The 27,026-nt window shown below is 37.7% G+C and overlaps 1 protein-coding gene across 1 annotated transcript in view; it reads left to right on the plus strand.

Moving 5' to 3' along the window:
* The window catches only part of LOC150090443 (integrin beta-PS-like), a 268,161-nt gene that overhangs the window by 49,933 nt on the left and 191,202 nt on the right, over positions 1–27,026 (plus strand). The window contains exons 3-5 of the mRNA XM_090389885.1: positions 4,441–4,532; positions 6,364–6,468; positions 15,986–16,070. Of these exons, the coding sequence (XP_090246011.1) occupies positions 4,441–4,532; positions 6,364–6,468; positions 15,986–16,070 (282 nt within the window). The remainder of the gene's footprint in view (positions 1–4,440; positions 4,533–6,363; positions 6,469–15,985; positions 16,071–27,026) is intronic.

Raw genomic sequence — 27,026 nt, forward strand, 5'->3', positions numbered from 1 at the left:
ACCCTTCCCTTTACCCCTAATGGTAGTTACCTCTTTGAATAAATCCCACTTCAGCACACTGTGATCACTGCCACCTAGTGGTTCATTTATCTGCAGATTCTTAATGCATGAAGAATCACTGCTGATAATCAGATCAAGAGTATTCCTCCCTCTAGTTGCCTCCCGAACATGCTGATGTAGAAAACAATCATCCAATAAATCCACAAAAGCCTTGCTAGTGTGTGAGTGACCAGCCCCCAAATTTCAGTCAATATCTGGGAAATTAAAATCTCCCATTATAAGACTCACTGATTTACTGGCCCACTCTATTTCCCTGTACAGTTTCTTATTATACTCATCAGAGTCATTAGGCCTATAGCACACTCCTACTCTCAATTTTGATCTCCCAATGCTTATGTCACACCAAACTGACTCGACACTGCACTGTCCAGCGATGTCCACTGGTTTCACTTCCTTGGATTTTATGTATTTCTTAACTAATAGCATAACCCCTCCTCCCTTCCTATTCAGTCTATCCTTTCTGTAGACGTTGTACTCCCCAAATTCCAGTTCTGCATTCCTTATATCTGTGTGACACCACGTCTCTGATATCCCAACAGTATCTGCCTTTGATGTTTTGAGCAATACCTCAAATTCATCAAATTTATTTACTAAATTCCTAGCATTGGTGTACACGCAAGTATACATGCACCTATTTGTATTCTTAGCTACCCTAACACAACCCATGTGTTTACTTGTACCGCAATGACTCCCAGCAGTCTCTGAAATATCCTGCATCTTGTTTTTCAGGCTTCTGCTCATTCCAATAGAAGCTGTGCAAGTGCAAGCAGTGCATTTTTTTTTCTGATTCTTTTCCTTTAATAAAATTGGATAGATTCCACCAGCCCAGATGCATTATTTACTTTTAGCTTTAACAATTTCTCTTCCACTTTCCTACAAGTTATTATTTGATATATTTTTAGTATTCCTATCCCTAAAAACGTATTTGTAGGTGAATATAGATGCTTGAATATATGATTCATTTTATCAGCACCTGAATAGGATCATTAATAGTTGTGCTCTTTTGTATAGAGTGGACCAATGTGGTTTATCCATTTCCTTCTGGTGCTAACATAAGCAAAGAATTCTTCTTTACTTTTCTTTGTATTCTTGGTCAAAGACTTCTTATACTCTGCCTTAGTTTTCTCTACCCCCTTAGTGACTATGATTAGTTTACACATACCATAGGATTGCGTGCCTCCGACAATCTATAATCATCCCATGCATTTTTCCGTGTCTCTCTTCATTGGTATGAGAAGCATAGTAGCTTCTGTTGCCATTTCGCATTTAGGATATACAGTTATGATGTCATCAGTTGGTCCTACTGAAACTAATTTTAAAACTGTTTGCGACTGTTATAATCACCTTTGTGAAGGCAGATTCCTTCCATTTACTTTTGACAGTAGTTATATCTTTACTTTACTTTATCTGGAGATTTTTAATGCATGAAGATGCAAGATATATGGCAGATATGTGAGAAATTTTTATTAGTAGTGGAATGTGATGCAAGAAAGCAAGCTTATAAAGCATCGTTAAAAAACAAAACAAAAAACTCTCCATATCACATACTCATCCCTCCCCTTCAATAATTTGTCTAGTTTGTTGAATTTATTCAGACTACTCACTTCCACAAAAAGAGATGTCTGAAGGCAAACCTCTGTACATATTTCCTTCAACCATCCTTCCTCAATTTTAATTTATGCCCCTTCATGTGTGTAGTCTGAGCAAGAGGAAGCATGCCATCAGCATTGAGCTTGCTGGATCCATTCAAAGCCTTAAACACTTCAGTCAGATCACCTCACAGGTGCCTAGTCTTCATATGCTGCAATTTGCAAAACTGAAGTCTTTCTTGGTAAGACCATCCTTTCCCTTCACCAATCTCATTGCTCTTCTTTGTACCTGTTCCAGCAGATCCACATCTTTCCTAAAATGAGGCCTTGAGACCTGTATTTAGTAGTCAAAATGTAGCCTAACTATTGCCTTCTACGATGGGATAATCGCCTCCTGATCCTGCTGGCAAAGCTCCTGTATATCACAGACAAAACTGCATGAGCTGCCCTGGCAGCCTGTCTGCAGTGCTCAGAGAATTTCATATCTGACTGCACAATTAACTTCATGTGTTTTTTTTTTTTCCAATGCTGAGTATATTGCCACACAGTTGTTACATTAATTTGGAATTACTGCTACCCAAATTCAGTACCCTCCTTGCATTTGTCAAAGTTGAACTTCAGCTGCTATTTGTTGTTGCAGTAGCATACCTTGATAACTATTATTAATCATCCTGCAAATCTTTGTATCATCTGCAAACCTAGACATTAAGCCTGTTATACCTTCATCAGTATCATAAAGTTAGCCAGTGACTCCATTATTTTCCCTGGTTTAGACTTTAAATATAATATAGAAAACAACAATGGGCCTAGCACCAAACCCCGGGGACTCCAGTAATAACATAGTCCACATAGAGTAATGTCCATTGATAACCACCACCCTGTATCTTCTCCCATTCAACCATCCCTTTATCCATAGCAGTAACTTGCCCTTAATTCTACACTGCTTCAGCATATACAGCATTCTTTTATATGCAACAATATCCAAAGCTTTCATGAAATCTAAATATATCCTCAAGGAAGGCAATATTAAGTATAACTCCTGCCCACAAACACATCACTAAGGATTGATCTTGACCAGTGGATGGATTACTTAGCTAGATTCTCCAGCATGATTCAGATTTCAGGGATGGTCATAAAACTGGCTGCTATGTTTAATGCAACTTTGCATCATATTCAACTTATTGATGGCCTAATGATACAAAGAAGCAAATACAGCATCAACCAAAAAAAAAAACTCCACACACTACCCAACTCATCTGTTAATTCCTCATAATAATTTGTCTAATTCTTCCTTAAATTTATTCAAACTACTTACATGTACAACACCAGTTGGTAGCTTATTACAACAACCATTTACTCTTGGGCAGAAGGAAAATTTTTGCATATCTATCCTACAGCCATTCTTTTTCAGTTTTAGTTTATATCCTCATATATGTGTTGTTCAAGAACGAGTAAGGACTTTGCAATCCCAGAATAACTTGCATAATTGGTGAGGTTGTATTAAAAATAGTAGAGGAAGAGAAGGATTTGGGATTATGATACGATCAGACATGAAGTTCTCCAAACAGTGTACACAGGCAGCAAAGAAGGCCCATGGTGTCCTATCAAGGATTTTTCCGATATTTGGTTGTATAGATAGATAGGTCATAATCCTACTGTATAAGGTAATTATAAGACCACACTTGGAATACTGGGTTCAAGTATAGATTGCATCTGAAAAAAAAGACATTGAGCTTCTTGAAAAGATTCAGAGATTGGCAACACATGATAAGATCAGTTAAAAGGCATTCAAGTTAGAAAAGACTGAATATGTGGGCTACAGAGCTTGGTAACTATGAACTGTAGAGGAGACTTGATTAAAATATATAAGACTTTTGGAGGAGAAAGTAAAATGAAGGAGGGTGTAATTTTGAGTTATGATTCCAGAACTAGTGGCCATAAACTAAAATTACAGAGGATGAGGTTTAGCCTGGATTATAGAGTATTATCTTTAGCCAACAAATTGTTAATTACTGGAATAAATTGTCTCCGTGGATGGGTGAGGCTGACAGCTTGAGGAAATTCAAATGTAAGCTAGAGTCACTTAGATGAAGAGAGAGTGAAATAGGTACTTTTATTATTATTATTTTTAGCTGGTGCAGCAAAAGCCTTGAGCTTCCTTGTACCTTATGGCTAATACTAATAGTAATATCAAGCATAAAAAGTTGTCAGTATTCTACATTTTTATATTGTTTTCTCTTTAACCATCCACACTTCATCCTCTAAGACGTGTATCATTTTGGATACCTGTACAGACAAATCACTAAGATTTTTAAATATCAGTATGTGTGTCAAATGATAAAAATTATTGTTGTTAGATATTTTGTGCATTTGTTTCATTGTCATTCAGAAATACTCTTGAAGAATTAAGACTGATACATCAGTGTTCTCCCCAGAAAATATTGCCAGCTGGGTGGCATTATGACGTAGCTGGATGGGGAAGTGTAATACTTCGCAATATTATAAAATTTTCTGTTATTTATAAATGTGACTTAAATGATCTAGAGCAAAAATTAATTGCATAATTTATTGCGTTATATGCTCCTGTCACATTGATCTCGATCGCATAGTATGATCGAATTAATATCGATCAAGATCAGTGAGCAGTACCATACGGTACCACAAGAATTGCTTAAATTTTAGCTGCACGGTCAGTTAAATTCACCGGGCAGTGAGCCTATTCAATAGGTCCTGGGAAGAACACTGTACATGTGATAATTTAGCTAATTTATGACTTTTATCCCATATCTAGTGCCTGAAAATTTGATTGCCAAACCTTGCATTTCATATCATACTTGTGGCGAGTGTATATCAGAACCTAGATGTGCATGGTGTTCTCAGAAGGTAAGATCACATGATTTTATCTCATGCATTTCCCATTTTTATTGTAGAATAGTAATATTAAGTGTTGTGCTTCTACTCATGCAGTATGTGGGCATGGATTCTTGCTTCCATTCAGAAGAAGGAATGAAGCTTGGAAAGAAATGCAAAGCTTGATACTGAAATCATTTTTTTGGACAGCTAACTTAAAGATAGCACAAGTAATTTGGGCCGATAGCATAACTATCATGCGCGGGCTGAATGACTTTAGTCCTGCAAATTGTAGTGCTTGGAAACCAACACCTGTGAGGAAACCTGATTGAAGTCTTTAAGCTTTAAATGGATATAGAAAACTAAATACTGATGGAATCCTTACTTATTTTCAGATAATATGTATAAAAAAAGGTAAACTGCAGCCATTATCAACCCACTGCAGGATGGAAACCTCCTCAACAATTCATGCTGAGTGAAATGGACCATAATCTGCCACGCTGGTCCAGTGCGGGTTGGCAGATTGACTGTATTTAGCAGTCAAGGGCTTGAGCCCTGGTCTACTCAAAGAGTGTGTGCTACTGCACTCCTGCTCCTGACTACTCGGCTGCAGAGGCCTATGTGTATAAGGATACATAAATTGAAAAAGGATAACTACAGAGTAGATGTATGAAAATTGCTTTCGGCCAGAGAGTAATTGATCATCAGCCAACACAGCGATAACCCCCAAGGCAGAATGCATTGGTTCCCTAGGAGATAGATATTGTTGGTGAATCTATTAATCTATTGTCAGAGAAATGGAAAATATATTATGCAAAAAAGGATGGATGGAATAAGACCATGATACGTCTGCCAGGGGCAAAAGGACCTGAGGTAATTGTGTAGTCAGATATGAAATTCTCTGAGCAGTGCAGACAAGCTGCCAGGATAGCTCATGGAGTTCTGTCAGTGTTATTCAGGAATTTTGCTAGCAGGGATAAGGAGGTGATTATCCCACTGTATAAGGTAATGGTCAGGCCACATCTTGAGTACTGCATACAGGTCTGGAGGCATCTGTAAATTGCAGCATCTGGAGACTAATCACCTGTGAGGTGATCTTATTGAGGTGTTTATAGATTTCAATGGCTTCAGCAAATTCACTGCTGATGAGATCTTTCCTCCTGCTCAGACTATCCACGTAAGGGAGCATAAATTTAAATTGAGGAAGGATGGATGCAGAAGTTTGCCTTCAGCCAATGGGTGGGTGATTGCTGGAACAGGTTTCCATCCATTGGTATGGAAGTGGATAATGTGAATAAATTTAAAGAACTAATTATTAAAGAGTATGGACAGATAAAGTAGGTAGTATGTTCCATTATTAATATAGAAGAAAAACAAATGGATTAGGCAGCAACCTCAAGTAAAGGACATTCTTATCAAAACTAAAGAACTAAAATGGTTTTGGGCAGGACACATAGCTCGAAGACATGACGACAGATGGAATGAGAAAATAACAGAATAGTACCCAAGAGGAGCTCGAAGAAAACCTGGAAGACAGCAATGGAAATGGACAGATGAAATTCATGAGTTTGTAGATAGTAAATGGATGCCCATTGCACAAAACAGAAGGAGCTGGAAAGTTGCTGGAGAAGCCTTCATCCTGAAGTGGATTGAAAATGGCTGATGGTGATAATGATATTATTTTACATTATTTTGAATGCTGTATGCCATGAATTGATTGAAATTGCATTATATTAGTTATTGTTTCTGGTATCCCATAAAGTTTACCTTTCTATATTAGTTATGTATCTCTTTTTCTCTATATTATTATGTTCTGTATGGAATTCATTCAACTTTTTTTTTTTTTTTCTTTTTTTCCGAAAAGGGTTATGAACAAGTACCACGATGTGATGATAGTGATATGCTACTTTCCTCAGGGTGTGACACAGAAAATACTTACAACCCAGTTGGTAATTTAAGTATATTGCAGGTAAGATTTACTTTCAGTGCCTTTTCGCTTGACTAAAATTTTTTTAAAAGATAAGTATATTCATATAATTTTTTTGGACTGCATAGAAATTTTAATACTTGCTGTAGCCAAGGTATGGTTTTATGTACAGGTAACCCTCATATAACACAGTAGTTGGATTCCTGCTGAACAAATTGGAGCAGTGTGGCAGTGGAGGCAAATTGCTGCTATGGATAAAGGGATGGTTGAGTGGGAGAAGACAAGAGTGGTAATCAATGGTCACTGCTCATTGTGGACTAATGTTATTAGTGGAGTCCCTCAGTGTTGGGTCCATTGTTATTTTCTGTATTTATAAATGATATTGATGATGGTATATCAAGCTTAATGTCCAAGTTTGCGCACGATACGAATGTTGGCAAGGTTGTTAAGGACACTAATGACAGTACACTACTACAACTTTTAGGCGCCTCAGATCACAACTTGGCAATTGTCCCTTCTCTAATGGAGCCTTTATCTCATGGCTGTTCCCAACCTTGTATTGTTTGGCATTACAAAAATGCGAAATGAGATGACCTGTGAGATTTCTTTTCTTCATTTCCTTGGTCAGATTACTGTTTCAAAATTTCTGATGTCAATGTTTGCTCAGATAGTGTCAGTGAAATTATTCTTGCAGGAATGGAATCCTTTATCCCACACTCCACTTTAAAATCTCATCCTTTATCTAAACCTTGGTTTTCCAATAAATGTGCTAAGGCTATTCAAGAGAAGAACGTTGCATATCATAATTGGCTTGTTTCTCATTCTTCAGTTTCATTTTCTGCCTACACCAAAGCTCGCAACAATTGTAAAGCAGTTATTATTCAGTCCAAACTAGAGTTTGAACAGGCTAAGAGTAGAAAACTTGCTTCTTGCCCTAATGGTAGCCGAATATTCTGGTCTCTTGCCAAAGCTATTGGCTGCAACTTTTGACCATCTCTGCTCCCACCTCTGTCCAAACTAGATGGTTTTGTTGTCACTTCAGCCAAGGATAAAGCTGACCTGCTAGCATCCCATTTTACTTCCAACTCATGTATTAATGATCTTGGTAAAACACCTCCCACCATTCCCAACATGCTCCATTCAATGCCTCCTGTGGTCTTCTGTCAAAAGGATGTTGTAGTAGTAGTAGTAGTAGTGGCATAGCCGACCGGGCTAGCCGGGTGGGTAAAGTGCCTGTCTGGCAACCCAAAGGTCGTGGGTTCGATTCCCGCCTCGGGCTTGGATCAAAGTACTGCAAAAACCTTGGGAGGTGCATTATGGTCACAGAAGCCCATGCGCCAACAACTACCAAAAAAAAAAAAAAAAAAAAAAAGTAGTGGCATGTGATGCAAGAAAGCAAGTGTATGAGCTTATGCAGCATCAGCCAAAAAAAACACACCATTCCCTCCAAATGCCTGTCCAGTTCCTCCTTAAATTTATTCAACCTATCCTGACCATTGCCTTATACAGAGGGACAATCACCTCCTTCTCCCTGCTAGCAAAATTCCTATATATCATTGACAAAACCCCATGACCTGCCCTGGCAGCCTGTCTGCATTGCTCAGAAAACCTCATATCTGACTGCACAATTACTCCCAGGTCTTTTTCATTTTCTACCACCTTAAGTGTAGTACCACTCAGTTTGTACGTTTCTCTGGGGTTACTTCTACCCATATGCAGTACTTTGCATTTGTCAAGGTTAAACTTCAGTTGCCACTTCTTAGCCCATCTGCCCAAATTATCTAGATCCTGTTGCAGTAGCACACTGCCATTACTGTCATTAACAACCCTGCCAACCTTTGTATCATCTGCAAACTTTGACATTAAGCCTGATATAACTTCATCAATATCATTATTAAATATACAAAACATCAGTGGACCTAACACCGAACCCTGTGGGACACCACTAATAACATTAGTCCACGAAAAGCAGCACCCATTGATTACCACCCTCTGTCTTCTCCCACTCAACCATCGTTTTATCCATTGTAGCAACTTACCCTTAATACCATTCTGCTCCAATTTGTACAATAGTCTTCCATGCGCAACAGTGTCAAAAGCTTTCCTGAAATCCAAATATATGATATCAAAATTATTGTTTGCATCCAGTTCCTTTGTAAACACATCATAATATCCTATCAAATTTGTCAGACAAGACTTTCCCTTAACAAACCCATGTTGTATCTGAATTATTGCTGCAGTCTTGTCTAGATGATCCTGCAATGCATCTTTAACCAATGACTTCAGAAGGATTTTGACAAATCTTGATGCTAAGAAAGCTCCAGGTCCCGATAGTATTTCTTCACTTGTTCTCAAAACCTGTGCTTCTGAACTTACTCCTGTTCTTTGCCTCCTTTTTTCACTTTCTTATTCGAAAGGTGTTTTTCCTGCTGCTTGGAAATTTGCCCATATCCAGCCAGTTCCAAAAAAGGGTTACAAATCCCTCCATTCTTTCTAAAGTAATGGAGAAATAAATTACCCACCAACTCTTAAACTAGCTAGAAACATTCCATCTGGTCAACGATCGCCAGTATGGATTCTGTTAGCGTTGATCCACTGGTGATATTCTGGCTTATGTTACCCATTTATGGACTAATTCAATAGAAAAGTTCGGTGAAACACTAGCAGTTGCTCTTGACATTTCAAAGGCTTTTGATTGTGTTTGGCATAAAGGTCTTCTAAAGAAGCTTCCATCTTATGGTTTGCCAACTGTTTTTTGTAATTGGTTATCCAGTTTTCTCTGTGATCGCTCACTGAGGGTGAGGGTAGATGGCTCTCTGTCTTCTAACTTCTCCACTAATGCCGGTGTTCCCCAAGGTTCAGTTCTTTCTGCCACTCTTTTCCTCTTGTATATTAATGACCTTCTTCCATTGACTGGAAATCCTATCTATAGTTTTGCTGATGATAGCACATTGCATTCCACTTTCCATTTTGAGAAACCTTGCCCTGCTCAATCAGCTTCAACTTCTCAAAAATCTGCTACCAATTCCTTAAATGCTGATCTCCGGGTAATTTTCCAGTGGGGCAATGACAACTTAGTTGATTTCAATCCTTGTAATCCTTGTAAAACTGTCTTGTCTTATATCGCGCAAAAAGGATTCTTCTGCTCCTATGCTTAGCTGTGGTGACACTCCGATTTCTAGGCAAAATGATATCTCTTTTGGGGATTACCCTGACTTCTAATCTCTCTTGGCACAAGCACATTACAAATATTGCTTCCTTTGCATTTAAAAAACTTGGTTTTCTCTTTTTTACTTTTCTTCCAAACAGCTGTTCACTCTGTACAAATCGAAACTCTGCCCTACCATGGAATATTGTTCCCATATCTGGGGTGGTCCCTCCAAAACCTCTCTCAGGCTTCTTGATTCCGTTCAGAAGAGGGTAGTTAGGTTAATTAATGATTCATCTCTAACAGAGTTTCTCCACTCGCTGTCTCTTTGACATAGTGTTTCTGGTGCATGGGCACTGTTCTTCTGAATTGGCTTCCATAATTCCTGCTCTCTCTTTCAAAACAGTTCGAACACGTGCCTCCGCCAGCCAACATCCATTTACTGTCCAACTTCAAACTCACAGAACCAACTTTTCATCTTTCTCGTTTATTCATTCAACTGCTGTTTTCTGGAACAACCTTCCTTCATACGTATTTCCTGAAAATTACAATCTACAGAAGTTCAAGTCCAATGTCAACAAATATCTTCTTCATCTTCTCAACCTCCAACCAAAGCACAGTACTATGTACTATAGGTTCTAATACATCTCGTGTTTGGGGTTTACATAAAAAAAAAAAAAAAAAAAAATTTAATGCTATTTTGCTATTCATTCTTCTGCTGTTGACTACATCAAATGAAATGTTTTTGTTAAACATGCCAAAGATTAAATCTGTTACAAAACTTCTTATTGAATAGTGTATTGTCAATCACAGAAAGGAAAAGATTTTACTATGGATGGCATTATTGTGTACTGTGTTGTTTGTGAAAAAAATGTTCCATGCAAGAAAAAAATTCCAGAATGACCAACGTTTGAAAACAGCATTGCAATTATGGCCAAGCAAAGGAAAAACAAGGAAAGATTTCCAGAGAAGTCACTTTTAACCAATTTCAAAAGAAGAGAAAAATGATTTTTTCAGAGATTTGTGGCTCGCCATGTTAAGCAGCAATTCCCCTTTCGATAAGTTAAACAATCCAGTCTTCAAGCAATTTTTGAAAACTTTCTACCTTGAGAAAGAATTATGTTAATGCTATTTATGATGATAATTTGCAAAATTTGTCAAAATTTTAGTAAAAACTACATTTAGATAACCATTGACAAAACAGCAGACATTTGTGGCTGCTATATTGCTCTTTTTATATGTAGGAAATTAGACGTAACACCATTGCGTCCTTATTAACTTGCTTGTAAGTTCCTCGAAAAGGTGTATTACTCTACAATAGCAAGATTTTGTAATGACTCTTTGCAGTTATTATTGCCAGAATCAACCCGTTGTGAATGAGTCTGCATTTTTGTTAGTGATGCCACTTCGTATATGGTAAAAGCTGCTTCTGCCTGACAAGTTTTTTTTTTTTTTTTTTTTTATCCAAATCTGATCCATGTTACTTGCTTAGCACATGGCTTACATAGGTTGGCAGAGGCAATCCAGGAGAATTTTTGTGAAATTAACAAACTTATTTCTAGTTTAAAAGATTTTGTCAAAGTAACCTTTTAGAATAGCAAATTATGATCCTGTTCTCACAAGATGGGGAACATAGTTACAAGCGACATTGTTTTATGCTAAAAATTTTGATTTTATAAAAGAATTTGTTGGTTCCTTGCATAGTACAATGAATACATACTATTCAAGCATTCAAATTCTGTTATTGCCTTTGCACTTTTCTAACTAAAGAGTGCATTGCTAAGACAATGCACTCTTTAGTTAGAAAACATTTATTTTTCATGCAGACTCATTTCATCTGATTACCTAATTGTATATAACCAAACCTGATTACCTAATTATATACAGTCAGTCTTCGTATAGCACGATAGTTGTGTTCCTAGAAACCCTTGTGCAATATAAACAACGGGCCCTATAGGAAAAATAGGATTAGGTGCCGACCACCCAAGATTGAACACACATTTGTAACCAAAACATTACCAAACACAATAAATAATCGTAATAAAATACTTACGTATTTTATTACGACTGTTACGTAATAAAATATTGCCAATGCTTTTGCTTCTATCGTAAGCAAACTTATTTTTTGTTTGATTTTTCTATCCAAACAGATGATAGCCGTTCCATCTCTTCCAATTCTTTGTGTCTTAATCTAATGGATTTTAATTACACTTTGAGTTGTTCCTGCTATCAAAGTAATTTTTATTTTCTCTGCATTCTTTGTAATTCTCGTGGTTGCCTCATTTAGGTCTGTAGCACGTGCAATATCACATGGTCTTTCATTTCACTCAAAGCGTTTCACAATTTCATATTTTTTCTCTATCGACAGAGGCGGACTGGCCATAAGCCTTACCGGGGAAACCCCGGTGGGCCGGAGGCAGGTGTGATTTTGGCCATAAACCATAGTATGAGGCCACTATAAATTTTCCCGGGTAAGAATTTTTGATCCAGTCCGCCTCTGTTTATCGATATTGCTTTTCTTTTTCTCTCTGAATCTGCAGTGTCTTCACCAGGACGCTTCCTTTTCACACCTTTTAAGTATTTTACTCATTTTTAGGGAATAAAGCACAATTACAAGATGAGGAGGCACGCTTGATACACATCAACAAAGCTGCGTGCGTGTAGCAACTGAATAAACAACACCATAAAGCCAGCGATACACTGTTAACACCTCACATTTTACTAAAGCACATTTCTAGGGGTTACTACCATAAAACAATAAAAACAATTTCCAGTTGTGTTTCTGCTAGTGGAATCTGTTATAAACTGGTAGTAAACTCGATCTAATTGAATTTGGGATTATACTGATAGCTGGAAATGTGTTGCTTTTTACGTTATTATGGTGAAATCTGTTTCCCCTTCACTGATATAAAAAACAAATACATTTTCAGAATCTTCTCTTCATTCCTATCGTGTTGCGTTCGGTTGGGGTGATTCTGCATTCAACTGCCATTTCTTGTAAACACAAAGGCGAATCGTGCATAAGCGAATTCAGTTGAGTGTTATATAAGATATCGTTCCCCTATTTATAAATCATGTATGATCGAATTCGTGTAGTGTAAACACGTGTTATACTAGGACTGACTGTATAACCAAACCTGATTACCTAATTGTATATAACCAAACCTTTTTCCATATACATGGGAACTTTCTTTGAGCAGCTCAACTGAAGAGATGGTAAAAGTTGAATTGTAAATTTCAACTATATCTGGAGGTATTGGAGAAGAAAATGAATTAATGTTTTAGAAAAAAACTCAGGGATTTTTAAGCCTTAAGGAAAATAGATGAATTTATAAATGGGAAAGGAAATGAACTTCCTTTTAAGGAGAAGCTTCACAAGCTTACATTTTCTAAATACAGCCCAGCCACTTCCACATAAGTAGAAAGGTTATTCTCTGCATATAAAATGATTTTGGATGATAAACTCTACAAGTTTAGCATTAGTAGTGGCATATGATGCAAGACAGCAAGCTTATGCAGCATCAGCCAAAAAAATAAAAAAAACCCTTCCATTTCACCCCTTCGTTCGTTCGAAACACCTGTTCAGCTGAGCCTTAAATTTATTTAGGTTATCAACTTCCACAACAAGGGATGGAAGTCTGTTCCACCAACCAACTACCCACTGGCTAAAGGCAAATTTCTGCATATCTATCCTACATCTGTCTTTCCTCAATCTGAATTTACGCCCTCTCAGGTGATTATTCTGAGCAAGAGGATGAATCCCATCGGCATTGAGCATGCTCAAACCATTCAAGGCTTTATACACCTCTATCAAATCACCTCGCTGATGCCTAGTCTCCAGACACTGTAATTTGCAAAACTTAAGCCTTTCTTCGTAAGAGCACCCCTTTGTTCCATTCACTAATCTTGTTGCCCTTCTCTGTACTCGTTCCAGCAGCTCTACATCCTTCTTGAAATTAGGCCTCTGGACCTGTATACAGTGCTCAAGGTGTGGCCTAACCATTGCCTTATACAAGGAAATAATCACCTCCTTATCCCTGCAAGAAAAATTCATGTATATCATTGACAAGACACCATGAGCTACTCTTGCAGCCCGCCTGCACTGCTCAGAGAACTTCATATCTGCCTGCACAATTACTCCCAGGTCCCTTTCATTCTCTACCACTGTCGGTGTAGTTCTACAGAGTTGATACGTTGCTCTGGGGTTGCTGTTTCCCATACATAGTACTTTACATTTGTCAATGTTAAACTTCATTTGTCACCTCTCGGCCCATCTGCTCAACCTTTCCAGATCCTGTTGCAGCAGCATAGCGTCAGTAGTGTCCTTAACAACCCTTCCAACTTTTGTATCGTCTGTAAACTTGGACAGTACGCTTGATATACCATCATTAATATCATTTATAAATACAGAAAACAATAATGGACCCATACGGAACCCCGAGGGACTCCACTAATAATATTAGTCCACGATGAGCAGTGTCCATTGATTACCACTCTGTCTTCTCCCCTCAACTATCCCTTTATCCATAGCAGCAATTTGCCTCCAGTGCCACGCTGCTCCAATTTGTTCAGCAGTCTTCCATGTGCAACAGTATCAAAAGCCTTTCTAAGATCCAAGTATATAATATCAAAGTTATTCCCTGCATCCAGTTCTTTTGTGACTGCATCATAGTATTCAATCAAATTGGTCAGGCAAGACTTTCCTTTAACAAAACCATGCTGTGTCCGAGCTATAACTGAAGTCTTGTCTATATGATCCTAGAGTGCTTCTTTAACCAGTGCCGCCATTAATTTTCCTGAAACAGAAGTTAAACTCACAGGTCTATAATTACTTGTGTCAGCCTCTGATCCTCCTTTGTGAATTGGGGTCACATTTGCACATCTTCAGTCTATGGGTACCTCCCTTGCATCCAAAGAAGCTCTCATAATTATGGCTAAGGGTTTGCTTACTTCCTTTGCTGCCTCCTTTAATATAACTGGATATATCCCATCCATCCCAGGTGCCTTTTTTATTTTATCCTCAACAATTTCTCCTCCACTTTCCTCTCAGTTATTACAAAATCATCTAGGTTACTGCCATAGTTTACTTCACCTCTGGCATTCCCCTTCCTGAATAACTCCTCATGTGTGAATGTAAATGCAAAATACTCGTTTAGTTTGTTAGCCACCTAAGCAGGATCCTCAACTGTTGAACCATCAATATCCAGTGGACCAATCTGATTCATACCTTTCCTTCTAGAGTTTACATAGGTAAAGAACTCTTTTTCTGTTTTTCTCTACATCCTTTGCCAAGGAATTCTCATAATCTGCCTTTGCCTGCCTAATCTCCTTTGTGACTTGGTTACAGACCAGCTTATATCTATCATAGGCTTCCATGTCACCCATTAATTTATATGTATCTTATGCATTTTTCTTCTCTGCCATATGTTTCATTAGTTCATCTGACATCCATTTAGGCCTAAACCTTTAACAATATTTCTTAGTTGGTATGTAAAGCCTAGTAGCTTCCAAGATAAGTTCTTTGAATGCTTCCCATTTTGAATTTGCTGTTGGTAACATCATCAGTTGGTCCCACTGTATAGAATTTAAATACTGTCTCAGACCATCGTAGTCGCAATGTTTACAATGGACCACTGTGAGAAATATACTGTTTATTGTGTACTGTAACAAAAATTATTTCAGATGTGAATTTGAAAGGGAAAACTTTTTAAAAAATGTTAAAACTTTTAAAATGTTAAAATGGTTTTATTACTTTAATATGTTGAATACAAAGAAATTGTAGTGCATATATTAGCATTTTACCTGTTTTTTCGTGCATATAATCTGATGTCTAGTTATCGCAAAATCATTCAGCTCCCTGTTTGATAACCTTCTGGCATCCTCCTCCCTAAAGAAGTTCTCTTGTGTGTAAATGTAGATGCAAAATACCTATTCAGTTTTTCAGCAACCTGATCAGGATCATCAACAGTTAAACCATCGACTTCAAGTGGACCTATGTGATTCAATCCCTTCCTTCTACTGTTAATATAAGTAAAGAAGTCTTTGCTGATTTTCTTGGCATTCTTTGCCAGAGACTTCTTGTAATATGCATTAGCTTGTCTAACCTCCTTTGTTGATCTGATTTGTTCAGACTAGTTTATATCTGCCATAGGCTTTTCTATCACCTGATAATTTATGTGAATCCCATGCATTTTTCTTCTCTGCTACTTGTTTCAATAATTCATCTGACATAAATTTATGGACATTATTTAGACATTATTTTTAGTTGGTAATTGGCAACTATGAACTTATGCAAAACAATAATCATAATAAGCTAAAAATGTGAGAATTGGAAATTCTCTATGTCGTTAATCTCACTTTACCACTAAATTTATTTACCCATCTCTACATATGGTTGAATCTGTTTTACAGGATGAAGAACTAAGTGACGCTGGGGCCCTTGCCGGTGTGGCTATTCAGCTGAAGCCACAAAAATTGAAACTTTCTTTACGACAACGTAAGTATAAATTTGTTTTAATAAAATTTTGGAAACTTTTTGGAAAGTTATATTGGTGTATTTGAAGGTACAGGAAATATATCATGAACATGATTTTTATTATCTGATATTCTTGACACAGATAAGTTGTAGAATGCATCTACTTACACTCATTTAGATTGCATATGGCATTTGTTCTGAAGCTTGAAGGGTCTGTTTATAAGGGATAGATCAAGTGAAACTTGGAAATGTTCCTTACTGTTTAAGGTAGTGAGTGAAAAAAATCTTGATTATTAAGGTAAGCTTGGCAAAATTATTTGATTTTTATCTGGAAAGCTATAAATGCAGCTTCTAACCATAGCAGAATTCAATAAATTTAATAACTAGGATTTTATTGCTGAAGCTAACACTATATGATAAGGCAATGGTTAGGCTGCACCCGGAGTATATACCTTCCTAAAATGAGGCTTCCAGACCTACACGATGTAGGTGTGGAAGTCTCATTTTGTTGTTGTTGTTGTTTGGTTTTTAGGAGCATTAGCAACTAAGGCCATATTGCTCCGGGGATATGTCGTGGTCATTCCCTGACCTTTCTGCATCTTCTGTATTTGGTGGCTCACGGGCTCGAACCCCGGTCTAATCAAGAAGCATGTGCTACGCACTGCTGCTCCTGCCCACCTGGCTACGGAGGCACCAAGTCTCATTTTAGAAAGGATGCAGATCTGTTGGAGTATGTGCAGAGAAGAGCAGCAAGATTAGTCAAGGGTATTTTTACTATAAAAGATTCAGTTCTGCAAATTGAAGTATCTGGAAACTAGGCAGCTGCAGGGAGACCTGATTGAATTGAAGTGTTTAAGTCCTTGAATGGATTGAGTAAATTTAATTAGATGGATTCTTAACTCTCGCTGGAATGATGCACATAAGGGAAACATAAATTTAAATTGAAAACAGGATGGTTGTATGATAGGTGTATGAAAATTTGCTTTCAGCCAGAGAGTGATTGACTGTTGGAACCACCTTCCATCTGGTATTGTGGAGGTTGGTAGATAGAATAAACTTAAGGAAGAATTCGACAAATTATTATAGGAGACAGACAGATGAGGTGGTAGTTTTTATTTTGGCTGATGCTATGTAAGCTTATTTCCATTCATCATTTGCCACTACTGAGTAACAACATAAAGTGAATATATAAAAAATTAATTTGACTTTAATTTGGGTCATTTTAGGTTATAATCTATATAGCCCAAATTATGATTCTTGGAGTGGCAATATAGGCAATAGTAGAACTTTACTTTTTGTGATGCACTGGTAAGTGTCATTTGATTGGCAGGGAGATGAAGAGAAGGAGGATAACATGCATGTAGCTGAATCCAAGATGGCTTCATTAGCATTAGTAAAGGCACATGATGCAAGAAAGCAAGCTTATATAGCATCAGCCAAAAAAAAAAAAAAAAAAACTCATTTCACCAATCCATTCACTCCAAATGTTTGTCTAGTTCTGCCTTGAATCTATTTAAGCTATCAACTTCTACAACAACAGATGGAAGTTTGTTCCAGCAATCAACCACCTGCGTGCTAAATGCAAATTTCCGCACATCTATCCTACAACTGTCTTTCCTCAATTTGAATTTATGCTCTCTCAGGCAATTAATCTGAGCAAGAGGAATAATCCCATCAGCATTGAGCATGCTCAAACCATTAAAGGCTTTATACACCTCAATCAGATCACCTCGCAGGTGCGTAGTCTCCAGACACTGTAATTTGCAAACCTTAATCTTTTCTTCATAAGAGCGACCCTTTGTTCCATTCACTAATCTTGTTGCCCTTCTCTGTACTCGTTCCAACAGCTCTACATCCTTCTTAAAATGAGGCCTCCAGACCTGTATACAGTACTCAAGGTGTGGCCTGACCATTGCCTTATACAAGGGGATAATCACCTCCTTATCCCTGCTAAACAAATTCCTGTATATCATTGACAAGGCACCATGAGCTACTCTTGCAGACCATCTGCACTGATCAGAAAACTTCATATCTGCCTGCACAATTACCCCCAAGTCCTTTTCATTCTCTACCACTGTCAGTGTGGTGCCTCAGAGTTGATACGTTGCTCTGGGGTTACTGTTTCCCATATGTAGTACTTTACATTTGTCAATGTTAAACGTCAATGTCACCACCTCTCAGCCCACCGGTTCAACTTTTCTAGATCCTGTTGCTGCAGCGTACTGTCATTAACAACCCTGCCAACCTTCGTATTGTCTGCAACCTTCAACATTAAACCTGATATACTATCATCAATATCATTAATAAATACAGAAAACAACAATGGACCGAACACTGAATCCTGGAGGACTCAACTAATAACATTAATCCACGAAGAGCAGTATCCATTGATTACCACTCTGTCTTCTCCCGCTCAACCATCCCTTTATTTATATAGCAGCAATTTGCCTGCAATGGCACACTGCTCTAATTTGTGCAGCAGTCTTCCATGTGCAACAGTATCAAAAGCCTTTCTAAGATCCAATATATACGATATCAAAATTATTCTTTGCATCCAGTTCCTTTGTGAACACATTGTAGTATCCAATCAAATTGGTCAGACAAGACTTCCCCTTAACAAACCTATGCTGTGTCTGAGCTATAACTGATGTCTTGTCTAGATGTTCCTGCAATTCTTCTTTAACCAGTGCCTCTATTAATTTTCCTGGAAAAGAAGTTAAACAACAGGTCTTTAATTACATGTGTCACCTTTGATTCTCCTGTGTTGATTGGGGTCATATTTGCACAACTCCAGTCCATGGGTACCTTGCATAAGTCCAAGGAAGCTCTCATAATTATGGCTAAGGTTTTGCTTACTTCCTTTGCTGCCTCCTTTAATATAACTGGATAGATTTCATCCACCACAGGTGCCTTTCTTATGTTTATCTTCAACAATTTCTCCTCCACTTTACTGATAGTTATTACAAGATTATCTAGCTTACTGCCAGAGTTTAATTTATTTTCCCTCCCTGATTAACTCCTCATATGTGAATGTAGATGCAAAATATTAATTTAGTTTGTTAGCTACCTGAGAAGGATCATCAACAGTTGAACCATCGATATCAAGTGTACCAATCTGATTCATCCCCTTACTTCTAGACTTGACATATGTAAAGAACTCCTTGCTGTTTTTTTTTTTTTTTTTTTTTTTGCCTCCTTTGCCAAATATTTCTCATAATCTGCCTTTGCCTACCTAACCTCCTTTGTGACTTGATTACACACCAGCTTATATCTAACGTAGGCTTCCGTGTCACCTGTTAATTTATATATATCCCATGCATTTTCTTCTCTGCCACCAGGGCTGGATTTTGGTGTTCGTAGGCACCAGGCATTTTAATTCCGAAATTTGCTTAAAAGACGGGGGTAAAAGTTTCTTCTGTTTTAACACTTTGACTACGAATCACGTCAATTAACGTGACTCAAGTTTCAACTATAATAAATGATAAACCACCTCAAATGACGAAGTGACCATCACTTCAATTTTTCTAGTTTCGAGAACAGTCGCTAGATTGCGTATTGAATTGAAGCTCCTAGAGTAGATTGTGCACGTTTTCTCAGCTCGTTTTTCGTTAGTCACAGTGAAATGAGTGAACTCGGTTTTTTTTTTTTTTTTTTCCTTCCTTCATAGGCATTATGACTATGGTGCCTAATGGGACAGTATTACTCCCTCTAGTTGCCTCCCAAACATGCTGCTGTAGAAAACAATCATCCAATAAATCCACAAAAGCCTTGCTGGTGTGTGAGTGACCAACGCACAAATTCCAGTCAATATCTGGGAAATTAAAATTCCCCATTATAAGACTCTCTGATTTACTGGCCCATTCTATATCTCTGTACAGTTGTTTATTATACTCATCAGAGCCATTAGGCCTATAATACACTCCTACTCTCAATTTTGCTTTCCCAGTGCTTATATCACACCAAACTGACTCTACACTGCACTGTCCAGCCATGTTGACTGGCTGTACCTCCCTGGATTTTGTTTCTTAACCAGTAGCATAACCCTTCCTATCCTGTCTATCCTTCTTGTACACATTGTACTCCCCAAATTCCATTCTGCATTCTTTATATCTGTGTGAAACCATGTCTGTTATCCCAGCAATATCTGCCTTTGATGTTTTGACCAACACCTCAAATTCATCATATTTATTTACCAAACTTCTAGCATTGGTGTACACACAAGTATACATGCACCTGTTCCTCTTCTTAGCTTCCCTAACACAGCCCATGTATTTACTTGTTCTGCAATGACTCCCAGCAGTCTCTTGAATCCCCTGCACCTTGTTTTTCAAGCTGTTGCTCATTCCAATAGAAGCAGTGCAAGAATCACTTTCACCTCTGCCACCGGCTACTGTTAATCTATTAGCCTCTGAGTATCCCCCCAAGCTAGCAGTTTTCTGACCTACCTAATACTGCCTCGATAGCATCAGCAAATATTCTTGCACCCTTTCTATTTAAGTGTATCCCATCCCTGTAGAAACAGTCTCTCCTGTTAACAAGCACAGATCAGGCTGAGAAAAATTCTACACCTTGAATTTTGCCAGTGAAAGGAAGCCACAGGCAAAAACCTGTGACTTCCTTTCACTGGCAAAAAAACAAAAAATAAATAAAATAAAAATCAAGTAAATAATAAAATACAAATTATATTCTTCCCTCCTCACGCAGGTAACTCTTAATTTGACCTTTGAATTTATTCAAACTATCAGCCTCAACTACCTGCCAAGACAACTTGTTCCAGCAATCACCGACTCACTGGCTAAAAGAAATCTTCCTGCAATCCAAACCAAAATCTCAACCCCTCTAATTTGAAATTATGGCCCCTAGTTCTGGAATTCTTTATAACAGTGAAAATTCCACCTTCATTCATTTTGCTAATCCCTCTCAGGTCACCTCTGAGGTGCTTGGTTGCCAAACTCTGTAGCCGATATAATTGGAGTCTTTCCTCATATGGTCATCCTTTTGGTGATCTCACCATTCACGTTGCCCATCTTTGGACCCTTTCAAGAATCTCAATGTCTTTATCAGATGAGGTCTCCGTACTTGAACACAGTATTCCAAATGTGGTCTTACAGTTGCCTTATACAGTGGAATTATGACCGCACTACAGGATAACGTTCAATAAATCATCGATAGGACACCATGGGCTTTCCTCGCTGCCTGTTTACACTGTTCAGAAAACTTAATATATGCCGGTATTGTAATGCCCAGATACCTTTCTTCCTCTTTTTATTTCAACCCCACCAAGTGTATAATTTATTTAGGGGTTGCTATTGTAAGTTGCCCCAAGTGTAAGACCTTATATTTAGCAGCATTAAACCATAGCTGCCACTTCTCTGACCATCTTTGAAGTATTTATAGTCATACATGCTGCAAATTTTGACCTCACACCTTCTGTCCCTTCACTGATCTCATCTATGAAAATGAGAAACAGTGGTCCAAGAACTAATCTTTGAAGTACCCCAATCCTGATGTTACACAAATCCAAAAAATATCATCCATTAATCACATCCCTCTGCCTTCTGCCCTGTAGCCACCCAGCAATTCATCTTAGAAAATTACCAGTAATCCCATCCTGTTCAAGCATATACAGTACTCTCATGAGGGACCGAGTCAAATGCTTTGCTAAAATCTAAATAAACTATGTCGAAATTGTTCTGTAAATCCAGCTCATGACTAACTGTGTCAAAATTGCGTACAAATTTAGTTAAACATGATTTTCCGTGAACAAACCCATGTTGTGTGTCCTCCAGAATACCATATCTATCTAAATTTTCCTGATTGCACTCTTAATCATTGCCTCTAAGATTTTTCCTACCACAGAAATCAGACTTACCAGTCTGCAGAATACTAACTTCACTCTTAGAACTGCCTTAATGTATTGGTGATAAGTTGGCATTTCTTCAATCCAAAGGAATCTTTTTCCCCCCCTCCCCAAGTCCAAAGATGCCCTCATAATTAGCCTCAATGGTTCTGTACACTTCCTTGCCATTTCCCTCAGAGCTACCAGGTATATGCCATCAACTTTATGCTCAAAAGTTTTTCTAATAAAAAATCATCTGTGAAAAATCACTAATTTCGTATGGCCCAGCCCCACTCGCACGGCCTCTTCTCAGCACGAAGGGTCTTTCTTCTGCAAAGTATCTATTCAGTTCATCCGCAACATCAGCTGGGTTGTCAAGACTTTCCCATACCCTGTGCACAAGGGCCCTATGATTTGTTTTCTTCTTTTTTGTAGCAGCAGCAGTAGTAGCAGCAGAGGCATGTACTGAATTCTTGAATATATTTAAACTATCAATTTTCACAACGGCAGATGGAAGTTTGTTCCAGCAATCAACTACCCTCTAAAGGAAAATTTCCACGTATCTCGTCTATAACTGTCTTTCCTCAGTTTGAATTTATTCACCCTCAGGTTCGTAATCTGAGCAAGAGGAAGAATGCCATCAGAATTGAGCCTGTGCAACCCATTCCAGGCTTTTTATATCTCAATCAGATCACCATGCAGGTGCATAGTCTCCAGATGCTGCAATTTTCAGAACTTAAGCTTTCTTGGTAAGACCACCCCCACATTCCCCTTCTTTGTACTTGCCAAAGCAACTCTATATTCTTCCTAAAATGAGGCCTCCAAACCTGTACGCAGTACTCAAGGCATGGCCTGACCACTGCCTTATACAAATGGATAATCATCTCCTTTTCCCTACTAGCAAAATTCCTATATATCATTGACAATACCCCATGACCTGCTCTGGGCCTGTCTGCACTGCTCAGAAAATTTCAATCTGACTGCACAATTACTCCCAAGTCTTTTTCATTTTCTACCACCCTAAGTGTAGTACCACACAGTTGATATGTTTTTTGGCATATGAGGTTACTTCTACCCATGTGCAGTACTTTGCATTTGCCAATGTTAAACTTCAGTTGCCACTTCTCAGCCCATTTGCTGAAATTCTCTAGATCCTGTTGCAGTAGCACTCTGCCACTACTATCATTTAAAACCCTGAAAACCTTTATACCATATGCAAACTTCTACATTAAGTCTGATATAACTTCATCAGTATCATTGATAAATGTACAAAACAACAGTGGGCCCAACACTGAACCCTGAAGGACTCCACTAATAAGATTAGTCCACAAAGAGCAGCATCCATTGATTACCACACTCTGTCTGCTCCCACTCAACCATTCTTTTATCCATTGTAGCAACTTGCCCTTAATACCATATTGCTCCAATTTGTATAGTAGTCTTCCATGTGCAACAGTGTCAAAAGCTTTCCTGAAATCCAAGTATACGATATTAAAATTATTTTTTGCATCCAGTCCTTTGTAACTACATCATAGTATCCAAACAAATTTGTCAGACAATACTTTCCCTTAACAAACCCATCCTGTGTTTGAATTATTACTACAGTCTTGTCTAGATGATCCTGCAATGCATCTTTAACCAGTGATTCCATTATTTTCCCTGGAACAGAAGTTAAACTAACTGGGCTGTAATTACTGCTGTCACCCTTAGATCCCCCTTTGTGACTTGGGGATACATTTGCACATCTCCAGTCTGTGGTGACTTTCCTTGAGTCCAAGGAAGCTCTCATAATTAAAGCTAAGGGTTTGCTTACTTTCTTTGCCTTCTCATTTAATATAACTGGATAGATCCCATCCATTCCAGGGGCCTTTATGTTATTTCTACATTATTTTTATATTGGTAATGATTTCCTCTGTGTTTTTAAAATCCAGGAGTTGAGTGGAAGGTAATTTGAATCAGACATCCCTGGTGATGTGTTCAATTAGTAGTTTCTTGAATCGGTTTAGTGAAGTGACATTTTTGATTTTTGCAGGAAATTTGTTCCAGGTTTTAGTGCCTCTGTATTTTATATTTTTCTGACCTATGCCAAATCTTCAAATCAAATAATAAACCTGCTACTAAGTATTTTTTTTTTTTAAGGAAAATTTAGAAATGTGCAGACTATATCAAATTCAAATTGATATCTGAACTGGTCAAATATTTCGAGAACAATACATTATTGCATCATCAATCTTGCAATCCATAGGATAGCCCTCCCCATCTGCCCTATTGGTAACAATTGGTACCAGTTTACTCAGATCAATTTTGTGAGGAATTTCGTAAGTGTGTCATATACATCTTTTCCAGTTGTATGACCAGTAAGGGGCAAAATAGCCAAAAAATCTTCTTCACAGCTGCCATCATGTTGAATGAAACAAACAAACAAATCAAACGAACAAAATTGTGACATGCCCAAAACATTTTGTTGTTTCATCAAGTGCCAGTGAAAAAAATAACTTTCGATTCTACCAAATAATTCATTGAATATTACATCTGCCATTTTATGAACTCGATTTGAAACTGTATCATTGCTCAAAGGAATATTTTTGCGGAGCTAATCAAGGTAGCTTTCGGTTTTTCTGGTAAGATGCTATCATGCACTTCTAATGATGACACTACACAATTTTTTATTATTTCACCACTAACGTAAGGCAATGAATTCTTTGCAATTATATTTGATAAAATATATTAAACTTCATTCGCTAACAGTTTTCTGCTATTAGCTTGACCTAAATTTAAAATATTTTTCTGTCTTTCAAGTTTCTTTTTTCCTTCTTGAAGTTTAGCTATTTTAATATTACTAAATTTGGAAATTTCATGAAATGAAAATTTCATGAAGCTTCATGAAAATTTCTATGGCATGTTTGCTAATGTCTTTCACAATTCGACTTCCGATAGCCAGCCAAACACACGTGACATAAATAAACAAATTACACCAGTTCCCCTACTATTATCTGTTATCAAATAATCATATTCCCAAGAGGACTGAAATGGTATACCTTTGAATTTTTTGTTTATTTGCAAATAGATCAGACGACTGCGAAGGTAGTGTTAATGCATCATTTTTTCCCCTCATCATGTTCATTTCAGTTTCTTGTTAAAAACATTCCATTTTGAAAGGGTTTAGTAACTTTAGTTAAATCTGTTAAAAGAAAATACATTTAAGCATTTGCACACAAAATCAAGATTTCTTACTATAACACTTTCATCACCTTTAAAGTCAGCACTATACGTATACGGTACCTATTGCAGCAGCGCAACTGAGCGAAACCCAGCAGAAACCTGTTAAAACCAGAAACTGAGAATCAAATGAGGCAGTCTCCTCGATCTGTAGTAACATTATGGCAACAAAGTGTCAAACTTTGTTGCCATAATGCCGTCAAAGTGTCAAACCTTGACCGCTTTTGAGATTAAAACATCGTGAAATATATAATTTTCCTCCAATCACTAACAAAAGAAAGGATTTTCTAGCAAAGACTAGCATGGATTTTTGTAGAATATCGCAGAAAGTTGAGAAATTGAAAGCACCTTTTTTTTAAAAAAAGATTTATATATAAATTTTTTAGCTTAAGTGAAGATGCTCGCGAGCACCCATTTTAGGATCGGTTGAGAGCAAAATTTATTTTTAAAGATCACAATTGCTCGCGAGCACCAGGTTAAGAACCCCTGCTGTATAAGCTCGCTTTCTTGCATCATATGCCTCTTACTAATGCTAATCTGGGATTACTACTATCCATGTGTAGTACCTTACATTTGTCACTGTTAGCCTTGAGTCAGGCCACACAGGATCAATCTGATGCTAACAGTATTTCAGCATTTCACACTTCATCTACTTCATCCACACAGCTGAAACTCCTAATAACTGTTTTTGAAAATATGTTCTTTGAATTTTCTACTGAAAATTCCAGAAACGTCAATTAATTATCACATCATCATCATCATCATCAGCCATTTTCAATCCACTGCAGGATGAAGGCAAGGCCTCTCCAGCAACTTTCCAGTTCCTTCTGTTTTGAGCACTGGCTATCCATTTACTACTCAAAAACTCATGAATTTCATCTACCCATCTCCGCCTTTGTCTTCCAGGTTGTCTTCTAGCTCCTCTTGGGTACCATTCTGTTATTTTCTTAGTCCATCTGTCATCATGTCTTCGAGCTATGTGTCCTGCCCAAGACCATTTTAGTTCTTTAGTTTTGATAAGAATGTCCTTTACTTGAGTTTGCTGCCTAATCCATGTGTTTCTCTTCTTATCTAACAGTCTGATTCCCAATATGATTCGTTCCATTCTTCGCTGTGTAGTTCTTAGCTTCTCTTCCATTCTTTTGGTGAGTGCCCAAGTTTCACTTCCATAAGTCATGGTGGGGAGTATACATTGATTCATTATTTTACGTTTCAGACAAACTGGGATATTGCTCTTCAGTATGTGACTATATTTCCTGAATGCTATCCATCCAAAATTTATTCTTCTCTTGACTTCCAGCCATTTATCATTATTACAGCTAATAACTTGTCCCAGATAAGTATATGACTCCACCTTTTCAATTACTGCTCCTTCAATCATTATTTCCCTTTCCGTGGCATACTTGTTCATCATTACTTTTGTTTTAGCCATATTCATCTTTAGTCCAAAATCCTTACTAACTGTGCATAACTGATTAAGATTTTCCTCTAATTCTTTGGGATCGTGGCTTATGACCACAATGTCATCTGCAAATCGTAAATGGTTTAGGTACTCTCCGTTCACATTGACTCCTTTCTGCGACCAGTCTAACCTTCTGAAAGCTTCCTCAAGGGCAGCAGTAAACAGCTTCGGAGATATTGTGTCTCCTTGTCGAACTCCTTTCTCGATTTTAAATTTGCTACTGTCTTTGTCTAGTCTAATAAAGGATGTAGCACTTTCATATATTTTCTTCAAAATCATAATATATGGAGTATCTATGCCTTGTCTTTCCAGTGCCCGAAACATTGCCTTATGCTGTATGGAGTCAAATGCCTTTTCGTAATCCACAAATGCCAGGCATAATGGTGTTTTATATTCATTTGCTTTCTCCATTAGCTGTGATATTACGTGAAGGTGATCCATAGTTGAGAATCCTGTC

This window comes from Mastigoproctus giganteus, chromosome 2 (assembly GCF_048544385.1).
Source record: "Mastigoproctus giganteus isolate SK-2022 chromosome 2, ASM4854438v1, whole genome shotgun sequence".
In the NCBI taxonomy this organism is placed as follows: domain Eukaryota; kingdom Metazoa; phylum Arthropoda; class Arachnida; order Uropygi; family Thelyphonidae; genus Mastigoproctus; species Mastigoproctus giganteus.